The sequence below is a fragment of the Nanorana parkeri genome, unplaced genomic scaffold (genome assembly GCF_000935625.1).
Source record: "Nanorana parkeri isolate BGI_ZX_2015 unplaced genomic scaffold, ASM93562v1 scaffold591, whole genome shotgun sequence".
NCBI lineage: Eukaryota > Metazoa > Chordata > Amphibia > Anura > Dicroglossidae > Nanorana > Nanorana parkeri.
Genome location: NW_017306859.1, coordinates 378,956 through 400,092, shown reverse-complemented (window position 1 = coordinate 400,092; position 21,137 = coordinate 378,956). Strand labels below are relative to the sequence as shown.

At 41.5% G+C, this 21,137-nt stretch overlaps 1 protein-coding gene across 2 annotated transcripts in view; it reads left to right on the top strand.

The window, feature by feature from the left end:
* ANKRD55 (ankyrin repeat domain 55) overlaps positions 1 to 21,137 on the top strand; it is a 91,859-nt gene that overhangs the window by 36,267 nt on the left and 34,455 nt on the right. For both annotated transcript variants that reach the window (XM_018562683.1, XM_018562682.1), the window contains exons 2-5: positions 7,864 to 7,986; positions 12,415 to 12,545; positions 15,926 to 16,035; positions 18,179 to 18,239. In XM_018562683.1, coding sequence (XP_018418185.1) covers positions 7,864 to 7,986; positions 12,415 to 12,545; positions 15,926 to 16,035; positions 18,179 to 18,239 — 425 coding nt within the window. The remainder of the gene's footprint in view (positions 1 to 7,863; positions 7,987 to 12,414; positions 12,546 to 15,925; positions 16,036 to 18,178; positions 18,240 to 21,137) is intronic.

Sequence of the window (21,137 nt, the reverse complement as noted above, 5' to 3'; positions counted from 1 at the left end):
CCGTGATTGGCCGGCGGCCGCACACTACGGAGCCGGTGGGTGGAGCCTCGGGCCGCCCCGTCGTGATTGAACGGCTGCGGACCGTAGTGTGCGGCCGCCGGATACCTTACACCGGCGCCCGCAACTTCCCCACAAGGTCACCGCTGCCACCGGGCCTCGGTGGCCGTGTGGGAAATCCGGGCCTGCTAAGGAGAACTATGGGGAAAAACACTGACCCCATAGTTCTCCTTTTAATATACATATTAAGAAACTGACCTAAAACCATTAGTTTGTATTGCTTTAGAAAAAATGTGAAAAAAAGTATCGGTAATTGGTATCTGCGAGTACTTGAAAAAAAGTATCGGTACTCGTATTCGGTCTTAAAAAAGTGGTATCGGTGCATCCTTTATACATTGTGCACACTCCTGATTCTGCCCTTCTCTTCTCCCAGTCTCCCAAATTCTACTGTTCATGGGATTGCAAGAGGCTGGCAATAGGTCACATTCAGGTACTTTCACTAGTTGTGTTTAAAATGGCATAATGGAAATTCACAAATATATATATATTTTTAAACAGGTGTGGGCAGGAATAATCATTATCATACATCCGTAGATGTACAGAGAGATGAGGCTTTTCATTGTGGAATAAAAACCACTGAAAATGCCTCGGCTTGTGGTTCTCTTGGTTGCTCCAGTATTGTCCAAGCAGAGCCGAGCACAGAAACCGTTTCCCTACACTGACACCCCGGGTACAAGCTGCAGAAGAACACAATTGTATTAACACAAGTCAGCTGCCTTCTAAAACCACAAGTAGCAACAGATAAGATTCAACTGGAAACTGCAACATAATTAATTTTGTGTTACTGGAAAGCCAATTGTGCAATCCCATGTGAGGTGATCTTAGATGTGGACATCTGGTTCCTGTGAGCATTGATCTCCCTTTGTATACTGTATTTCCCAAGGGTCTGCCTTCCATCCTGTATCTACTTTCCATCACGCCCCGTCCAGAGCTCTTTAGCACAGTCGTGGTGTAGTCAAGGCTTATAGATTCTATAGATTGTGCTCTGTAATTTGGAACCTGCTTGTGCTGCGTTGTGTAATATATTTCTTTCATGCTGTGTAGACGGCTGTGTTTTCAGGGCTTTGTTACTCTGGCTATCCACACATCTATTTGGCATTGTTTTCTTTTACATTTGTGAAGACATTCTTTTCTATTCTGTTTGGAGGTTTATTTCAATTTGTCACACGTTTTGCTGGTTTTGATTAAACTATGCAATTGATTTTTTTTCTTTTATAGGGAATAGAGACCCCCAAAATAGATACGATAGACATTTGATTGATTACCTTCTTTTCCATTTGACCTCAAGAACATTAAAGAAGAACTCTGGGAGTTTATAAAACGTATTATCCCCGCACTAGAAGGGTTAAGTGCTCCTTTTGGTGTAGGGGTGCAAATAAAGAAGATCATCAGCCCGGCAGCAAACAGCGCTCACCTCTCTCCCCCTTCGCTCCAGTTGTGAAATGTTCCCCTGCTTCCTTAGATCTAATGCAAGTCAATGGACCTGCATTGGACATGAGAGAGAAGAGGCTGCGGAGAGCAGTCTAGCAGCCCAGTGGGATCAGGTGAGTATATCTTCTTTATTTAAGCCCCTGGAGCAAAACGAGCAGTTAACCCTTGCAGGGGGTAGCCCCATTTCAAGGAAAAAATTTAAATTCCTAGATTTCTTCTTTAAATCAATGGGTTAAAAAAGGGTTAACAGGCAGATTTTAATTGTAAAGGAGACATACTATATCTCTTCTGCAATAAAGGACTCTCACCAGGGGCATAACTAGAAATCACAGGGCCCCATAGCAAAATTTTGTATGGGGCCCCGTGATTTCTAGTTACACCCCTTGCAGAGCCCACCATAGACTCTCTATGGTGGGATCTGCAGGGTCACCCTCAGGTGGGCTGGTCGCACCCCTTACCTGTCCGCCTCCTCTTCCTCCACGGTCGCTGATAGGCCCCGCCTCCTCCTTCGCCACCGGGCCCCGCCTCCTCCCCTGCTGCCGACCACGCGCCCCGCCTCCTCCACTGCCGCTTCTGGCTCTCATTGACTCTGCGGAGAGGAACGCGCTGCTGCACAGATTACTGTCAGTGATCTGAACAGCGGCGTGTTCATCTTCAGTCGCCAGTGAAAGCCACCAGCAGAGGATCCCTTAGCGACCCAGGCGGCACGCAGGGCATCTGGCTGGGCCCCACTGTGCCCCGGGCCGCATAGCGGCCGCCTTTCTCACAAGGGAGAGCGCTGTCTCCTGCAGCTGTCCATCTACTAGCCTGTGGATGGGAGGAAGGAGGAGCAGGAAGCAGGGCTTTGACTGTGTACATTGCGGCACGATTCCATTCTAGATAAAATAGATTTTGGGTTCACATACTCATTCATTCTTTCACATTCTGTTAGTTTTGTCAGCCTTTTCAGCCACAATGCTCAGCAGGGTAGTTTTCATTTAGCCATTTTTTTTTTTATTAAGGCGACTTCTTTTTGTGCTCACAGTTTTATGCAATTATCTGAATGTGTTACTTTGACACCAGCACCTGTAAATGCTGCTATGAAATTCTTAGAAAGGGCTTATTGTGTGTGATACAAATGATAGAATCAGAATGCACCCTGAGTTTCATTCATATGCTGTCTATGAAGGTTGTCATTTATCCAGGTCAGGTTATGTCAAGTAATAATAAATCACATTCAGAAAAGCTTGTTCTGCAATGTTGAAGATGTGTCCACTCATTCAAGTCGCTTCCATGAATGTCAAGAACATACCCCAGTATGAATAACCACACAGATATCTCACTCATCTTAAAGCGGTAGTAAACTGCCAACACAAAATTAAAACGTTGGGCTCCCAGTAGCCATTCGTCATAATTCACTAGTCTGCATATTAACACATTATGGCAGACTTACCTTGCAGGCAATCCCCTCCAGCACTGCAATGTCAGCACTCTAGTCCAGCACCAGTGAATCCATCTTCTTCCAGGTCCAGTGTTTTCAGCCTTTTCATTGGCTGCGCTGGGATGATTTAACTCCCGAGTATGTGCGCTGTTCCTTTCCAAGCTCACTCCCGTGATGGACTACAACTTCAATACAAATTAATAAACTGAATGTGAGATTGTAGTCCATCGGAGTGAGCTTGGAGCGATGGCTACTTTACAACACACACAGGGACCATGGGGAACAAAAGTATCCACCCTCCAGAAGGAAGGACAGTGTCAGCATCAATTCAGAGATGATTTGAGGATCTACAGCCGAGTGATAAACAAATAATTATATATCGCTGTTAATAATTAAAGGAGAACTATGAGGCGAGTGAAAATCACTCATCCTCTTAGTTCGAGCCGACGTGTGACAATTAAACTGTCACACGTCGGCTCAATAGATTGGGAAGTGAACGACCGCATACCATCGCTCGCTCACTTCTCGATCATCTCCCTGCAGAGAGCGGTGACTGTTAGTCACCGCTCCCTGCAGGGATTCCCCCCTCCCCGCTCCGATCCTCCAGCGCTGATTGGAGGAACGAACGGGGGAAGGGGCGGGTACAGCTGGCTCTCCCTCTAGATAGGCAGAGCCAGCTGTCACTCACGCAGCTGGGTGGATCTTGACAGCATTGTTGGGATCCGTGATGGCTGCGATGGTCTAAGTATACCACAAGCTGTAGCTTGCGATATACTGAGCTTTGGGCAGAAGCAGAGACACCGGCGCTCCAGATTTGCAAAATACGTCTATTTATTGATTCATGGTAGCAAACATTTTTTAGTTTGCTACCATGATGCATGTCAATAAATAGACGTATTTTGCAAATCTGGAGTGCCGGTGTCTCTGCTTCTGCTCATGATTGTTACGGCTGCCACCCGTTGACTACCGCAGCACCCATTTTCTGAAGGGATTTACGCGGTCAGGAGTGCGATGGGACCATGGACTATCTATGATACTGAGCTTTGGGTCACGGGAGGATGCTATTATATGTCCTCCCGTGACCCTTAAGAAAACAATGGGGAAAAACACTTACCCCACAGTTCTCTTAAGGTAGCTGAATTTATTTTTAGGTTTAACTTTAATTTCACTTTAATTTCCCATTTAACACAATCCCCATGGAACTCTTCAAGTTATCCTTAAGATTCAGGGTATACTCTCCAAAATGATTGTAAATATGACTGTAAAGGTTTTAGGTTATCCAGGTCATGTTATAACTGGTAGTAGTTAGTCCCAACTAGTTTAACTAAACATGTTCTGTAAGGTTTTGCTGGACATGGAGGGAGAAAGAGGCCATTAGCAGCCACTGTCCAATTTTTACACACCCATAACTTTACACCATTAGAATTTCATTTAAACATTCCAAATCCTTCATCAGAGCATTCAATCTTGCTATCTTTGAGTCAGCTAATTCTGCTCAAAAGCCCTTAAACATTTCATCAACGTTCCTTAAACATTTCATCAAGACCTGCTACGTGAGCGGAATCTCAAAACGCATATGTATGTTTTTTTCCGAACAGAAGTTACATTCACAGTTCGCTTTTCCTTGTCACTATGGTCAAAAACGAGGGTTGACTAGACCCCAATAACAATAACCATTACAAAAATCAAACAAATGTTCTGAAAACGACAATGTTCAAACAAAATTCTACTGATATATGGCCAGCTTAAGGTTTATTGCTTTAATCCCTATAGGAAAACAACTGCCTGTGCCTTCCGTCTCTGCTTTTAGGCTTGTTGGTGCTGCCATTTAACTGGGGTGCCACGGTCAATTTTTACCCTCCCAAACCTGAGGGCTTTAGCTCTAATTTATTAAAAGGGCACCTTCATGTGGCTTCCCACTCTGCATTTAGACCTGTTGGGGCCACAATTTATGCATATCAAAGCAGGCCTAGTACAGCTTGACATAAACATAAGTGTGCCAGCTAAAACTACCTGCAGCCTTTTGTAACAGTAATGAACCAGATAATAGTAGATTAGAGATGCCATTCCGAGAGCAAACTAATGAAGACAATTTAGAGAGCATTAGGCTGTGCGGGCTAATTAAGTTCTGTGCTGATCAAGAGCAAAGTGATAGGGATATAAAGAGGATTGTTTGTGTGGGGGAGACTAAAGGTGCCCATACCCTGCTCGATTCTCGTACGAGAATCACGGGAAATCCCACGATCGTACGAGAATCGTGCAGTGTATGGAAGGCGTGCGACCGTTTATACTGTGCGGTCGCATGTCTTCCATCGAACAAGCAGGCTGGAAAACCTGCCGGGAATCGTACGATTCTCTGCGAGTTAGTGGCCTGCTTGTTCGACAACTGCCGAACGGGCCGATGTGAGCACGCGCACACTGCCCGTTTGCCGTCATCGCAAGCCCGCCCCTCATTGCAGTCATCGCAAGTACGATCTGCCTGTCCAAGATGGGCATATCGTATGTTTTTTTAAGTACTTTAAAAAAAAAAAAAGTCTTGCGAGGGTTGTAAAGTGTATGGCCACCTTTAGGCTGTGGTGAGGGGTGGGTTAGGGGTGGAGATTTTTTAATATTACCCATTTTATGGAAAGTGGGTCAACTGAGTGAGTTGGAGAGTGATACAGTAGGATTCTTTGTACTGTGGGTTTTATGAACCCAGAATGGGGCTAAACGTCCCTTTTAATCAAATCACTATGGGTCAAGTATTCCTCCAGCAGAATCGGGGGTATACCTATAATTCCTGGGCACAGAAATATCAGCCATTTTGTTACAGTGTACAGCCATTCATGCCTGTGTGATTGAGCCCTTAAATAGTAATGTAAACCCATCCCTAACTAATTACATTTCATTTGCTAGAGCTGTAAATCATAAACTAATGTAATTTTTTTAATTAAATATTTGTTTTCACCTTTTTTTTTTTATCCTTTATTGCATCTCAGTGCTGCTGATCTCCTGCAGCCACTCCGTCTGCTTGCATGTACTCCAGTGATGGCTGCATGGGGCAGATTTTCTGATTATGACAACAGTGGAACATGTCACTGCAATCTGTCTTGAAAGGGCCACTTGCAGTCTTCATTGGAAGCCTTTCACCCTTTAACAGGAATTGCCTGAAGAAGGACATTCATGGCAGGATTGCCAGGTATTTCAAATATAAGCTGTAGGTTGCATATATATTAAAAATTACTTTTGAAATGACAATAAACAATTGCAGCTTTATATGACATCTTATTTATTGGTTTTATATATTAATTTTTATTAAATATTTTTATTTTTGTACTTTACTTTTAGGGGCTTGGGGGAAATATTGGTGGTCTAAACAGAATCCTGCGCAACATATTAGCCTTCACTGATCACGTTTTTTATACATTGTTGCAGCTGGTGACTAAGCATACTCTATCCTAGCGCAACTAAATTGGTTTAATTAAACAGAATCCTGATATTTCCCTTTTTAAAATAGAAAAAGAAATTGAGTCCTCAATCTCTTTTTCTGCAGCCCCTGTTATCAATGAACAAGAATCCTCTACACTGCATGTTCCATTTCATTCATAATTTGAGGACAGAGTATGTTTACTATAACCACAATCATGAATGAACAGGAAGTGATGTAAATTACTTCCCATTCATTCATAATTGAGGATATGCTAAACATACTCTGTCCTCAATTATGTACAAACACTCAGCGATCACTGAGTGTTTGCACTCGACTCCTTCCTGACACGCTGTCACAGGAGGCTGAGTGAGCAGAGCTCAGCCTCTTGTGACAACATTGAGAGCGGTCTCAATCCACACTGTGCTCCTCTGATCTGCGGGGAAGAGAAACGCCGGCCACTAACAGTGCTCTCCTCCTGCAGCCGGCTGTCACGATTTCTCTCCTCCCCCGCTGGGACACAGAGCGGCGCCCAGTGGGGAGGAGAGAAAGAACCTATGCATCGCTGTATCGGCCAGAAAATGCCACTTTCGGCATTATGCCAAAAGTGCAATTTTCGGCCGATATATCGGTGCATCCCTACTTTTTATTATACTTATGTAATCCCCTGCACAGATGTGCTTTGACACAGAAGGGTCAGCACTCTGATCCACTCAGGGCCCTGTTGCTTTGCATGGCTCTGTGTAATACTGTAAAGAAGCTTACAGAAGAAGAAAACAAAAGTGTAACCTCATCAACCTGTTGCTGCTCCTTTATTGGCCAATAAGCAGGTTAAAGTAAGATAGGTGACTAAGGAAGCAAAACTTTAGCAGGTGTTTATTTGTATAGTCACCTATTATTACCATGATTTCAGGCAGGAAGTTTATTCACCTGTGCACATGATGGATGCTTACAGCTACAACAGTAAGCTAGGATATAGGTCCAGGGATGTTGATTTTGATTTGACCTGGAGTTCTACTAGCTAACTAAAATAGTTAAACCAATATTAAAGTCAAAATGTTTTTAAGCTATTTCAGATGATGATTAAATCACTTAGAATGGATGTTGCTTCTTAATGTTTAAGCTGGTCTCCTGAGCAATGGTCCTTATATCCTGATTTAGGGTGGCTCCTTTGCCTTGCAGGGTCCAACGGAGCCACACTTGCGTGTGCTAGTAAGCTGAGTGTGTCTCTACAAACACACAGGCACGAAAGGGCAAGCTACTCTGTTCCCTCCTGCTACTCTTTCCGTCCTTCTCCAAGCTATAGTTGCTGGAGACTACTCTGTCCCTTGTGATCTTGTGCAGGACCGGAAGCTCAGGGCAGCTGAGCTGAGAGAGTTGGAGCTGTTTGGAAACATGAGGACTGTAAGCACTTGGGCAAAAACCTACAGTGATACTTTGCTGAGCAATGTACAATATATGTGTTTGATCTGGATTCAGAATTGAAAAACAGGTTGAGAGCTTAATACTACTTAAATAACAAATGGCCTTTTGTTGTTTCTGTTTCAAGGTGACTCAGCAGAAGAGATTGACTTGAGTGTGGTATACCAAGCGGCAGCGAATGGTGATGTCAACACACTGACTGCAATCATCCGGGAGGATCCTTCAATTCTGGAGTACTGTGACAATGAAGGTATTGAGTGTGCCCTGGGGAACTTCAGTGGAAAGTATGATGGTGGGATATATTATAGACAGTTATTACATGGCAGCCTTCCTATGGCCTTTTTTTGGTTGGATCAGGTGACAATCCAATGACAGCCTAAGATAAGCACTATTCTTTTCACCAGGACTGTCTGCACCTGCTCTCCCTTCTTTCTCCATTGCCCTAAATTGGAGTGTGTGCAAAAACAGTGTTCTTGTTATGGTAAGAAACTGGTCCAGAAGACATTGTGAGATGGTTGGATCATGAATGTACCAATGTCCATGTGTGGGTTTATTCATTACAAGTAGGGATGCACCGATGCCGTTTTTTCTGTATCGAGTACAAGTACCAATATTATATTTGTCGGTACTCGCCGACCAAACACTAATACCGGAAGTCCCAGCCGTGCACCGAATCATTACACGGTGAGGAGGGAGAATGGAGACGGCTTCCCGGCCAATCAGGAAGCCTGGCGGTGTGTAATGACTCGCTGCCCGGCTTCCTGATTAGCTGTGAAGGTGGGCTTGTGTAATGTCTCTCTGCCTGCCTTCCTGATTAGCCGGGAAGCCGGCTCCATGCTCCCTTGTCACTAGGTGACGAGGAAGCAATGAGCCGGTTTTCTGGCCAATCAGGAAGCTGGGCAGCAAGTCATTACACGCCACCAGGCTTTCTGATTGGCCAGGAAGCCGTCTCCATGCTCCCTCCTCACTGTGTAATGATTCGCTGCACGGCTTCCTGATAGTGGAAGATCCGGTATCGGAATAGGCATCGGGAGTATTTGGGGGAGTACAATTATTCGCCCAAATACTCTATCGGCACCGATACTAGTATCAGCGCATCCCTAATTACATAGGATATTTTCATGTTATTTTAAACTGAAATGCCAGCTTTAAAAAAAAAAAAATAGAAAATCTACTTCATTCATTGTAATGATTTTAGCAAAAGTTAAAGGAGAACTATGGGATGACACAGCTCATCCTCGCCGCTCTCCTCCTCACCAACATGACAGCGCTCCCTGTCCGCCCCCAGGGGGGGAGCAGGAGGGAGCGCCGCCTACTGTCAGAATGGCGGAGCGGTGAGGGGGAGAGAAGCCGCGCCAGCATCTGTCAGGATGGCCGAGCAAGGGGGGAAGATCGGAGCCATAATATGTCTCTTCTGCAATAAAAATCCTTCCTGCTCGTACGTTTTTCAATTCAGGGCAACATCCAGCTTAAATTGATATTAAATTCAAAATGTTTTAAGCTATTTGCAATCACTTACAATGGATGCTGTTCCTTGATGTTTAAAAAGTTTTGTTTCCTGAAGAATCAGCTGGTCCCCTGAGCACTGACCCTGATATTTTAGGGTGGGTGTTTTCCCTTTGCGGGGCTCTATGGCGCCACCCTTGTGTGTGCTAGTAAGCTTCGTGTGTCTCCACAAGCACACATGCACGGTAAGGCAAGTCGCTCCCTTGTTCCATGCTCCCCTCTCCTTCTTCCTCCCTGCTGGAGACTGTGCTGTCACTTGTAATCTTGCACTGGACAGGAAGTTCAGGGAAGCTGGGCAAAATTTGAAGAAATACTTTGCTGGACAATATTTGTTTGATCTGGATTCATTATTGAAAAAAGTCTGAGTGTTTATTACTTTAAAATGCTTTTTAGTAAAAGACAGGTTCACTTTAATGAGCACCCATCATGACCGGACGTCCACATGATTCTTAATATTCTGTCCTTTATTTTTATAGTTATGCATGCTTATGTGTGAAGGATATATATTTCCCCTCTAATTTGGACTTGCATACTTTCACTGAGCCAGCAGCTTTTAGATCTTATGTAATCTCTGCCCTTTTGCTTCCATTAAACGCTAACTAAAACCAAACCCCTTTTTTTTTAACTTCACTTCTCTTCTGGGTCACAGGAGTATATCTACTAATGTACTCCTGTGACCCAAAGTCATTATATAACGGGCTACTGGCTGCAATCAGCTGATAGCACAGAGCCACACTGCAGTGGGGAACGATCCCAGCAATATTTTCAGGATCCACACGGCTGCCTGATTGACAGCTGGGTCTGCCTCTCTAGAGCCAGAGCCAGCTGTGCCTGACCCATCCCCTGCCTACCCCTCCAATGAGCTCTGGAGGAACAGAGAGGGGAGGGGGTAATCCCTGCAGGGAGAAGTGACTGAAGGTTATTGCTCTCTGCGGGGAGGAGACCATGAGCTGAGTGATCAGCACTCACACGATCGCTCGCACTCGATCTATAGAGCTGGTATGTGGCAGCAGCAGTGTCACACGTCAGCTTTAAGAATTGGGAAGATTATATTTTACTCCTTCAATACTTCTGCTTTAAGGTAAATTAAGTGCAGTCTCTGACTTTAGCTCAATTACAATATTACCTAGATAGCAATAGCAATTCAAACTCTTCACTTGTTGTCCGGATCTGCTGTTTAAATCACTTTGCAGAAATTATGTTTGCAGTCTGTTGTAGACACCGTGATGCATAACAATCAAACAGGCTGATATTCAGTTACAAGAGATGACAAATCATTTGTGCTGTTTTGTTACCTTAGGATGATTCACCCGACAGTGCATTATAACACTCTCCGGAGATAGCACGACCTGCGGCTTGATTACTCATCTCTATAGACTAGAGCAGCACGATAGGATTATAGTATAGTGGTACAGATCATCAAGATTACATCAGTGTTTCACAGATTGTTCAGCAATAAATTGAGCAATACATCGAGTTATTATTCATTTTATAATGGTCATCATGATACAAGATAAATTAAATAAATGTGTCATGACACCAATCAAACAAGAGACATTAAAACTGAACTCCAGGCTGATATAAAACCCCAGGTAATCGAGTTATATATGTAAATGTAATTTTGCACAATTAGGGGAATAAGATAGAGCCCTTTTCATCTAGGTGTTTGCCTAATTTTTCAAAAGTGGCCACCTATAGCTGAAACATCAGTTTTGGCCAGACTGGCTCATTAAATAATTCCTTGTTAACATTTCCATGGACACTATGTACTGTTTTTAGCTAAATCATTATTATAAAGGATTGTGCCAACAGTTTGCGCAGTGCTTTACAATATAAGGAGGACAGTACAGTTAGGCCCCATTCACACGGAGCGATTTATCGCGCGGTAATCCGCACGATATCGCGGATATTTACGGCGCGATATCGCTCTCCAATGCATGGCAATGGGGCTCTGTCCGTCGCTGTCGCGGGTCGTGCGTCGCTACAGCAGGACCCTTTTTGGAGCGGATTTTGCAGCGATTCTAGTTTGCTCAATGCAACCATTTGCACGATATCGCGCAAAATACGTGCGATTTGCGAATCGCTCAGTGTGAATGGGGCCTTATGCGATTTTTGCAGCGATATCGCTCATATTTCCACGCAATATCGCTCTATGTAGCTTCTCCAATCCATTTCAATGGAGCTGTTCACATCTCGTCGTTCAATATCGCTCAATATTGCTCAATATCGCTTGTAGCTCCTACATGACCCTTTTTTCGAACGATTTTGAGCGATTTTGCTCCTGATTGCATACAGCCCAATAGGAAAAAGTCGTGCGATGTCGCGCGACAAGTCGCTCAATATCGCTCATATAAAATCGCGCGGAAAATCGCGCGATTTTCATGATGCTCAGTGTGAATGGGGCTTTACAATACAATTCAAGATAAGATGGTAAGGAGTGAGTAAGAAAAGGAGAGCACTGGTGGATCTAAGTGCAATCTGTCAGTGGAAACTTATGGAGGATTGAATATAGAGTGGAAGAAGAAGAGAAAGCCAAAGTTATCCTAACAAGCTACAGTTATCCTAACAAGCTACAGTATGTCTGGAAGAGTAAATGAGGAAATGTAGTCGGGGTTCATATGATATAAACACAATTTTTATAACCATCTGGTGAATGCATTAGAAAGAAGTAAGGAGCATGGTGATAACTTGGGATTGTGAGTGCACTAAAAAGAAACGAGGAGCACGGTGACACACCTGGGATTGAAGATTTAATACATATTTAAGTTATTTATTTGGACTTTTTAAATATAAGGGTGTTGCATAAAAGACACATGAGACTTTGCACTTTTTGGAAGGTTTTATATACATGATTGCACTGCAAATTGTGAACATATAGTTAGATGTATACGATTTTTGGGGTTTTTGCACAGATTGATTTATAGAAAGTTATTTGTTCATTTAATATAGGCATAGCGCAGTACAGGTGACATAGTAAGATGGTAAGGAGGGTCCTACCCGTGAGAGCTTACAATCTAAAAGGGAGGGGCAAGTGATACAAGAGATGGTAGCTGTGTGGGGATGAATTGTTTCAGAAAGCGATAGTTCAGTGGTTAGGTTGAGGCTGATACTATAGTAATACTTATCCTTGCATGTACTTTAACAATTCACAATGTTGACTTCTCATCTCCAGGTTGCACACCACTGATGCATGCTGTTTCCGGACGACAGGTCGATACAGTAAAACTGCTGCTGAAAATGGGAGCTAACATAAATACGCAAGATGCCTGTGGACGAACAAGTCTTTCACTTGCTACATACCTGGTAAGAATATGTCATCTACAGTATATAGAGGAATACACAAGTCCATTTTTTAAATAGTAATTTGGTATATGCTTCACGAGAAGAACATCGCTTCAAAATTTACGTCATTTATATTGGTTTGCAGTGAAATTAGAGTAAGCTATTTTAATACAGGAGAGACGTCTGTATAATTGTGCAAGACTGAAGATAAGTCTGTAGTGTAGCTTTAAAGCCTGTTTCCACCTTCGTAAAAGATTAGCATTTATTGTTGTAATGTAGAGGTGTAGTGATGATGTATATGTGTGCACATTTTCATGACTCACATTGCTGGCTTTTCTATTTTGTTTATGGACTTTTTAGTATGCCTGAGTTCTACAAATGTAAAGTTTTCCCCACAGAAAGCTCGGCCTGACACTAGGGTCGGATTTATAAAGCAGTTTGACCCCCTTACATGGGAGTCATTGTAACAAGATCACTGCACACCAACTTTGCTTTTCCAGGTCACAATACACTGTCCAGGGGAGTTGAATACTAATGGATAGGGGGAGAGAGCTCAGAGAAAGAGGCGAGCATTTCAAATGAGCCATGAGGAGAAAAAGAGCACAAAAAAAGTAAGTTTCTGTGTTTATATACTGCATATGCCTGCTGGGTATATAGTATATATATAGTGTACATTGCTGGCATGTTTTTTTTTTTTTAAATACCCCTGCAAAGGTGGAAATGGGCTTTAAGTGATTGTTTTACCATGTTTGAGGAAATTCATAGTGCTAGTTAGGTTGGGTGGCTTGTACATTTGAGGCCATCAGCCTTATTCAATAAAATTTCGATAGGAAGACATCAGTCATCTATTTGACAGTGACAAAACCTTATACAGGCTTTTAAAATAACCATTCTGCCAAAACTGGAATTAGTCAAAGTTTGATTCACATCATGTTGAACCTGTCATAGGTACTCAGCAGTATAACTGTGTCTAGCAAATGCTCCAAGCATGCACAGTTGGTGAAGGACTGAGTTTCAAAGCTGTCTGGAATATATATTAGCCGTTCTAGAACACAAATGACACAGCAGGGGGAACTATTATTGCTGTGGGCAATGTTGCCCTAGACCAATAATTGATAGCATGAAGACGACAGCTGCCATTTTGTCCTCTTTAAAGTAGCTTACAATCAGTGTCATAATGTCACATCTGTGATCATTTTTTATATAAAAGGACCATTAGACTTTTCATTTTTCCTTCAGTGTTCATCCATGATGATGGAAAAAAAGTGTAGGGTATGAAAGGCCTCTGTGTCAGCAGTGGCTACAATGCCTAAAATATGAGTGCGGAGAAAATAGCAATCTGTCTGGAGGTGTAATTGCCAGAGACCTCTGTAGCATTCTACGGCAACATCACACAACTATGAAAGGTCATGTAATAATTCTCTCACTTCTCTGAGCATCTTGTCTGTTCCATGAGTAGAGAGACCTGACATATGGGCTCAAATCTCTGTCCTTGGAAGGTGATGAAAGCAGTGACTCATTCTCTGAAGTTTGCCTGTTTGTTGTATTAAGTGTACACAGAAATTTCGAAAGATAAAGAGGTCTAAAGATGTCCGGTAAATAGACACAGCAGGAGTTCTTGGCAATATATTAATGCAGCTGGACAAAAAGCAATAGGGCAGATTTTCCTTTTATTCACAAAAATAAAACTACATATATCGTTTCAGATTTGCACTTATAATGTCATGAGGATATGTTGCAGAAGTAAACAGATGCACAACAGAAAGCCACAGTAGCCCATGAACACTTTAAATCAAGGTCTCAAGTCAAAATCTTCACCCTTAAGCCCTTGAGTTATTAACTTTTATTTACATTGCATTGCATGTATAATAAAATGTTTATCCTTGTATGGATAGAGTGAAGAAGAGTTAGAATACCTGCCAAGTTTTTAGTGCTGTGTCCGGAATTGAAAGTATAACTTTCCAATTTGACCCCTTACTAATCCTAGCTAGTTTATTTTGTCCTCTTTTTATACAGTATATTTTTTTTTCAATGTTTACATGACAAGTATTTTAATTCATGTTTTTTTGCTTGAAAAAATTGCAAGATTTTAAAAATGCCTTCAATTATGTGTAAGTAACCTCCCCATTTTTTATACATCATGAACGTAGAAAAAATAATAATTTTGGTGTCATATAAAATAGGATAAAGTCCATAATAACATTATTACTTTTTAGTAACACTAGTTGTTAAAGTGAAATTAAAGTCAAAAGGTTTTTGAAGCCACTTCAAATGTAGAATAAACAATTTACATTGGATGCTGCTCTTTCATATTTAAAAGTTTTAGCTTCCTGCAGAACCAGCTGGCCCCCTTAGCACTGGCCCTGATATCCTATTTTAGGATGTCTCCTTTCCCTTGCAGGGTCCTATGGAGCCATCCTTGTGTATCCCAGAAAACTGTGTCTTTGTAAATACACAGGCACAGCAAGGCAAGCCAATCCCATCTCTTCTCCAAGCTAGTAGATGGGCAGCTGCTGGAAACTGCTCTGTCCCTTGTGATCTTGTACAGGACAGGAAGTAAAGTGAAGCAGAGCTAAGAGAGTTGGAGCCAGCTGTTTGGAAACATGATGACTATAAGTGTTTGGGTAAAAATTTAAAGAAGTACTTTGCTTGACAGTGTATATTTGTTTGATCTGGATTAATTATTGAAAAAAGTTTGAGCGTTTAATACTATAAAAATTATTGCCAAAATGTCAAAATAAAAAAACATATATTTTTTTTTTTTAACCTTTTTGCCTTTAAAAATATGTAAATATGCTTGAAAGACAATACGGCCTAAAGAAAGCTTTGTATATTCCAAAAAAAAATACATGGATCATTTCTGTATCGTAAGTAATAACCGTTATTGGCAAGTTAATGATCCCAAAGCCAAAATGTAAAATCTCTCTGAAGCTTAGCTGGTTAGTGGAGGAGGTCTGGTGTACAGTAAAGGATGGAGGACCTTTTCTATTCTATCTTTGAACTGCTAGCTGTGCTCTGGAGTTTTCAGGAATGGCATACCTGAATCATAATGGGGTCTGTAGGAGGCACAATTATAGATACCTGAAACAATAGTAACTCTCTAAAAAAGAAGGGAACATACCAGCAACTCCACAAAATATGGATGTACCCGACTCAAGAGTCTGGCTTGTTCTCCCACCAGCAACATGTTGCAGACCGAGGATTGATTGTTGGGTGCCCTAAGCTAGAGCGTGGACAAAGCAAGGAAGAGTTGTCCCAACCAGGTGTACTGAATTTCCAGAGTTGTCCATTTAGTCGCCTAGTATATAGGGGTGCTCTCATTAAGTCAGGTCGCATCACTATACAGTAGCGTAGCTAAAAATGTTACAGAGAAACAAGCTAATGTTACTTGTCACTTACAGGGATGGCTGGAAGGCTGTGTTAGTTTGCTCAGGAATGGTGCCAAACAGAACATACCAGATAAAAATGGAAGACTTCCCCTGCATGCGGCCACTGCTGAAGCTGATGTTAGGTACGTGAAGCATAATATTTAACATTTGCAATTGTTCACTAATTAGTTATACACAACAATGTAAAAGCAAAGTTTGAGGCATACCAATTCCATGATACTATTATTTACAAGTAAATCATAACAGAAAAATACCCCCGGGTACTCTGGTTTCCTCCCACACTCCAAAGACACGCTGGAAGGTTAAATGGCTCCTGTGTAAACTGGCCCTATATGCATGTGCAATGGGAACCTTACAGTAGATTGTAAGCTCCGCGCGTATATTAAGTTACGTGTTTTGGTGAGCAGATTGTGACATATTGATGTAAATGGGAAACACTCATAAAACGCATGTTAAAAATGCCAAAATAAATGTGTCGCGCGTTTCCAATAGTTTCCTATTGAATCTATGGGGACAAATCGTGCTGATATGCCAAAAAAAAACCAACTCATGTACTTTTTCCAGCAACAGGTGTTTTTTTTTACGCGTGACTCTACACTTAGGTGTGAACGGGGGCTATAAGAATACATGTTAATTCTTGTGCTGTGCGTTTCAGCGCTCAGAAATATGTGCGACAAGGCAGCATGGTGTGAACGAGGCCTTAATCCAGTGTAATTCAGTATTTAATGACAAAAACTTCCAAGGGGATGAAAATGTTTAGGTACTGTATAACATGATTTTAGCAACCTGGTCTATATCAAGTGCAAAGAGTGGTGATGGGCCGAACACACCTTATAAAAAAAAAAAGTATTTAAAGGAGCAGTGATTTTTACATAACCAAAAGGGTAAGAATAAAAATAAAAAATTCCTTTAAATATCGTGCCTGGGGGGTCCCCTTACACTGCCTGTAAAGTGGCGGATCTGTACGATGTATAGAACCTGCTACAGCAAAAAGTGACATTTATAAAGAAAAATATGACATTTATAAAGAAGAAAAAAAAAACGTGCAGTTCCCCCTCCCAAACAAAACCCTTTAGGTCTGGTAGGAATGTTAGGAGGGACCCCATTTCAATAACAGGAAAATAAATTGTAATACAAAAATTAGGAACCATCACACAAACTGGGACACCACCCCTATATATGCAATATATATCAAAAAAAGGGGGAAAGAAAAAGAAAGGGGCTTTGTGGTGACCACTGGAGAATAGCAGGGAATTGATCCAATAATAAAGTCAATTGATTCATACATATAATAAAATTCCATTTTTAATATACTCAATTCATAATGTCTATAAATATGATAAAATTCATCCATATAAAAAGCCATACATAGATGTATACAACATAAATAACCTCCCTGCAACCCACACAGAAACCATGATTATACATTCATATATTGGTAATTGCCCTCATTGTATTCATATCTTATTTGCATGATTAATTGTACATAATTGTTCTATATATCATTAGTTCAGCCATGATTCTGTGCTTGCTCCAGTCTTCAACGCGTTTCGCCGAGGCTTCGTCAGGAAGATTTGGAGAGGTTAACCTATAGTATTTGTATGGGTATGAGAATCAATTTGCATCTGCCCCCCCTTGTGAATGAGTAAGGGTTAAGTAAGTAAATTGTAAATAAAAATACAAGACTTTTTATTTAAATCCTTTAATTGAAAAAATACATATTTTTGACAAGGCTTTTAGTTAAAAAACAAAAAAAATTGATCCACTGACGTAATCCTAAGGTCCACGACGACGACGACAACTCAACGAAATAAAGAAAAAAGAAATTGAAATAATAAATAAAAAACTCACTGCCCGCCGACCCGCTCGTGACGATCTCCCGCTGCAGAATGGCATTCTGACAGATGCCGGCAAAATATGAACAATTGGGCGGAGCTAGCGGTGACTTCACCGCTTGCTCCGCCCAACCGTTTAGATTTGTCCGGCACCTGACAGGAGTTAGCTGTGAGCCATGATTGGGCAAAAGTCATCATTACTGTGCCCAATCATGGCTCTCACAGTGCACTGTGCTGTGATTGGGTAAAGTATTGCACCTGACCTGTGGTTTGTGTGTTCGCCAAACACACGAACCAACGATGTTCAAGTTGAACTGTTCTTCCACTCGAACATCGAGACCATCCCTAGCAAAGAGCAGTAAATATATTACAGAGATTTCCCGATTTTAATTTAGTAATTTAATCCAAATTCTGTTTTGTCTTATTTTAGGCTTTTATCTGTACTTCTGCAGCAATCAACTTTAAGTGAGATTAATCATCAGGACAATGAGGTGGGTGGAATTTTCTTTTTTTGTCAACTAGATACATTTTTTTTCTCTCCATTCCTTATGTTTTGGGGGAAATAAATTAATACATACCTCCCAGAGTTTGACTAAGCTTCAAAGTGCCCACACACGTGCACATTCAGCATGATCAGTGTATATAGGGACTGCCCCCAATATGTGTAATTGTAATAACAGAGTGTTAGCATGTAAATGTACTTAATGTGATTTTTTTCATGAAAGATCTGAACGCTCAGCAATGGTTCCAAGAAGATCCAGCTATTATAGTCTAAACAGAGGGCTTATTCACATCGGAACGCATGCTATAACATGCATCATGACCTGTGTTATAATGCATGTTAAGATAATGTATATAATCTTCATTGTGTGTAAATGTAGATGTTCCTTGCATTGCAAAGTTATTTGCAGAACAAAGCACATCTACACAGCACGCCTGCTTAAAGTACATGGACATACAGTATACATTTGCACTGTGTGGAAAAATGTGGTGCAGGACCTATTTTTTAATACGTTGAGGTGCTTTGATTGCCTATGTATTTTCAATGGGCTGTCTAATGCAACACCCCTGACCAAAGTTCAGCTTTAAAATGGCTGATAAGTGACTATACTGTACAGGGCATTGTAAATGTATCTGGGTCTTCATTGGTGAAATATGCTGTCCAGATTTTCCCAGCTCTACCAAACTCCTGATGTACTTACTAAACCAAATAATGGATTCTTCATAACTTTGGGTAGAAATAACCAGGAAGTTTAGCAGCTAGACAGTTAAAGTGGACCTTTACCCCCTTTCACTATAAATCATATTAGCATGCAGCTCTGCATGTTGATATCATATAATGTTATATTCATTAGTTAAAAAATATATAATTTATTTCCACGTATAAATACTGTTTTTCTACTTCCTGGTCCTCATTGGCCATGTGCCCAAGCGTTGCATCCTGGGAAGGTTACATCAGCAGTGCATTGCTGTGAAATCTGATCTGTGATCTCATGAGACCTCAGGGAAAGGCATTTTCCTCCCCGGAGATGATACGTATGGTCACATGTCCTAGTCACATGTGCCAGAGTTCCAGCAAGTAAAGGGCGATAATCTGCCTTTAGTTAAAATGGCCACTCTGAGAAGAATGGGGAGGAAAAGAAAAATAAGGTATGCAAAGAATACAAAGCCGGCAATTATAGAAGTATGTGTTTGTAAATTGACATTACTAAACATTTCTAAAGGTGCCTTTGTTGTCATTTTAAAGATATGGGTAAAGTTCCTCTTTAAATCTATATTTTGAAGTATGTAATTACAGCTTGCAGCATCCACACAAAAATATGCCATCAGATTTGGCTACAGTTAGTCTTTCATTTTCTCAGTGGTCCTTGTAGGGATTGGGTTATAAAATCTGAAAAGTTTGCTATTTTCAAGTCAGATGTTCACTTTTATTTTCTAAACTGACAGCTTGGCTTGGCTGGATTGGTTATCGGCTACACGGACACTATCCTTTGTTATGGTTTTTATTACTTAGCGCTGTTCTTTGGATGCGACTCTAATTAAAACTCCCGTGCCTGTGGTATGGTATCTTAGTTTACTGTGAAATAAGCAGTTGCTGACATCAGTCATTTCCATTTGCTCTAAGCTCTTCATCATCAGTTCCTTAATTTATTGTGAAAGCTGAATCCAGTTGTTTATGACTTGTCACATTTAATCATGGCCAGCCTTGTAGACTGAATGACTGATCAAGCAGTAATGGAATAAGATGGACTCTTTAGTCTATTATGTACTGAGTAACACTTACGCTTGCCACTGTGCAACTGAATTCCATATAAAGTGACACTAAACTCAGGAATTAAATCTTAAAAATACATTCAAGTACCTTATCTATTAACAAAAAAGACAGACACGGAGAGACTAAGCGAAGGGGCTACATGACTGGGGGGATGCTCCAAGCTCCCTCCTGGGTTCTACTACAATCTCAATACAAATTAGTAAACTAAATGTGAGATTGTAGTCCATCATAGCAGCGAGCTTGGAGCGGTGGATACTTTACAACACACACAGGGACCATGGGGAACAAAAGTAGCCCCCCTCCAGAAGGAAGGACAATGTCAGCACCAATTCAGAGATGATTTTAGGATCTACAGCCGAGTGATACACAAATAGGATTTTTAAGATTTAACTCCTGAGTTCAGTGTAACTTTAAGGGGTTTGTTTAACCACTTCACGTCTGGGGCAATTTCTTTGTACACACATCCTAAAATTTTGTCTAAAAAACTGCTTAAAATCTCCAACCGCTCATCAATTTAAAGTTTACAGTGAGTGACAGGGCTACAGTTATTGCTGTCACTAAAACGTTCACACCGATAAGTAACATGTTTGCCAAGGCATCACAAGGTGGGCGTGGGGGGTGTAGCCCACACCGGGTGACACCATCAGTGGGGGGAACACCAGAGAAGACTATGCCTTGCCAGCTTCTTTTCTGACCATAGCAGCCAGAGAAATGACAGCTTGAAATCAGAAGTGATGAAACCTGAAGTGATTGGGTGCCTCTACAGCTACCTGAACACTTGTATGTGAATGTCAGGTGCTGGTTGAAGAGATCGGTATGGCTGCAGCCATGATCTTGACATAACCATTTCAGGCCCATGCAGTTCACATATTGCGGTCCTGAAGTGGTTGAAGGGAAAGCATTAGTGCAGTTACAGGGATTACTTTTTCGGGAGACAGTAGATATGTCGGCTACACAGGGATGCATTATTTAATTGATGTGTTTTGGTTTCTTTGGGCGTATCTGGTACGTCCAGGCTTTGTAGTAGTTAAACAGGCTCACAGGGCTTTTATATAAAAAATATTCTGGGCAGGTATAGAGCTGCCTGATCACTGTTACATAACTCGTTAGGTGC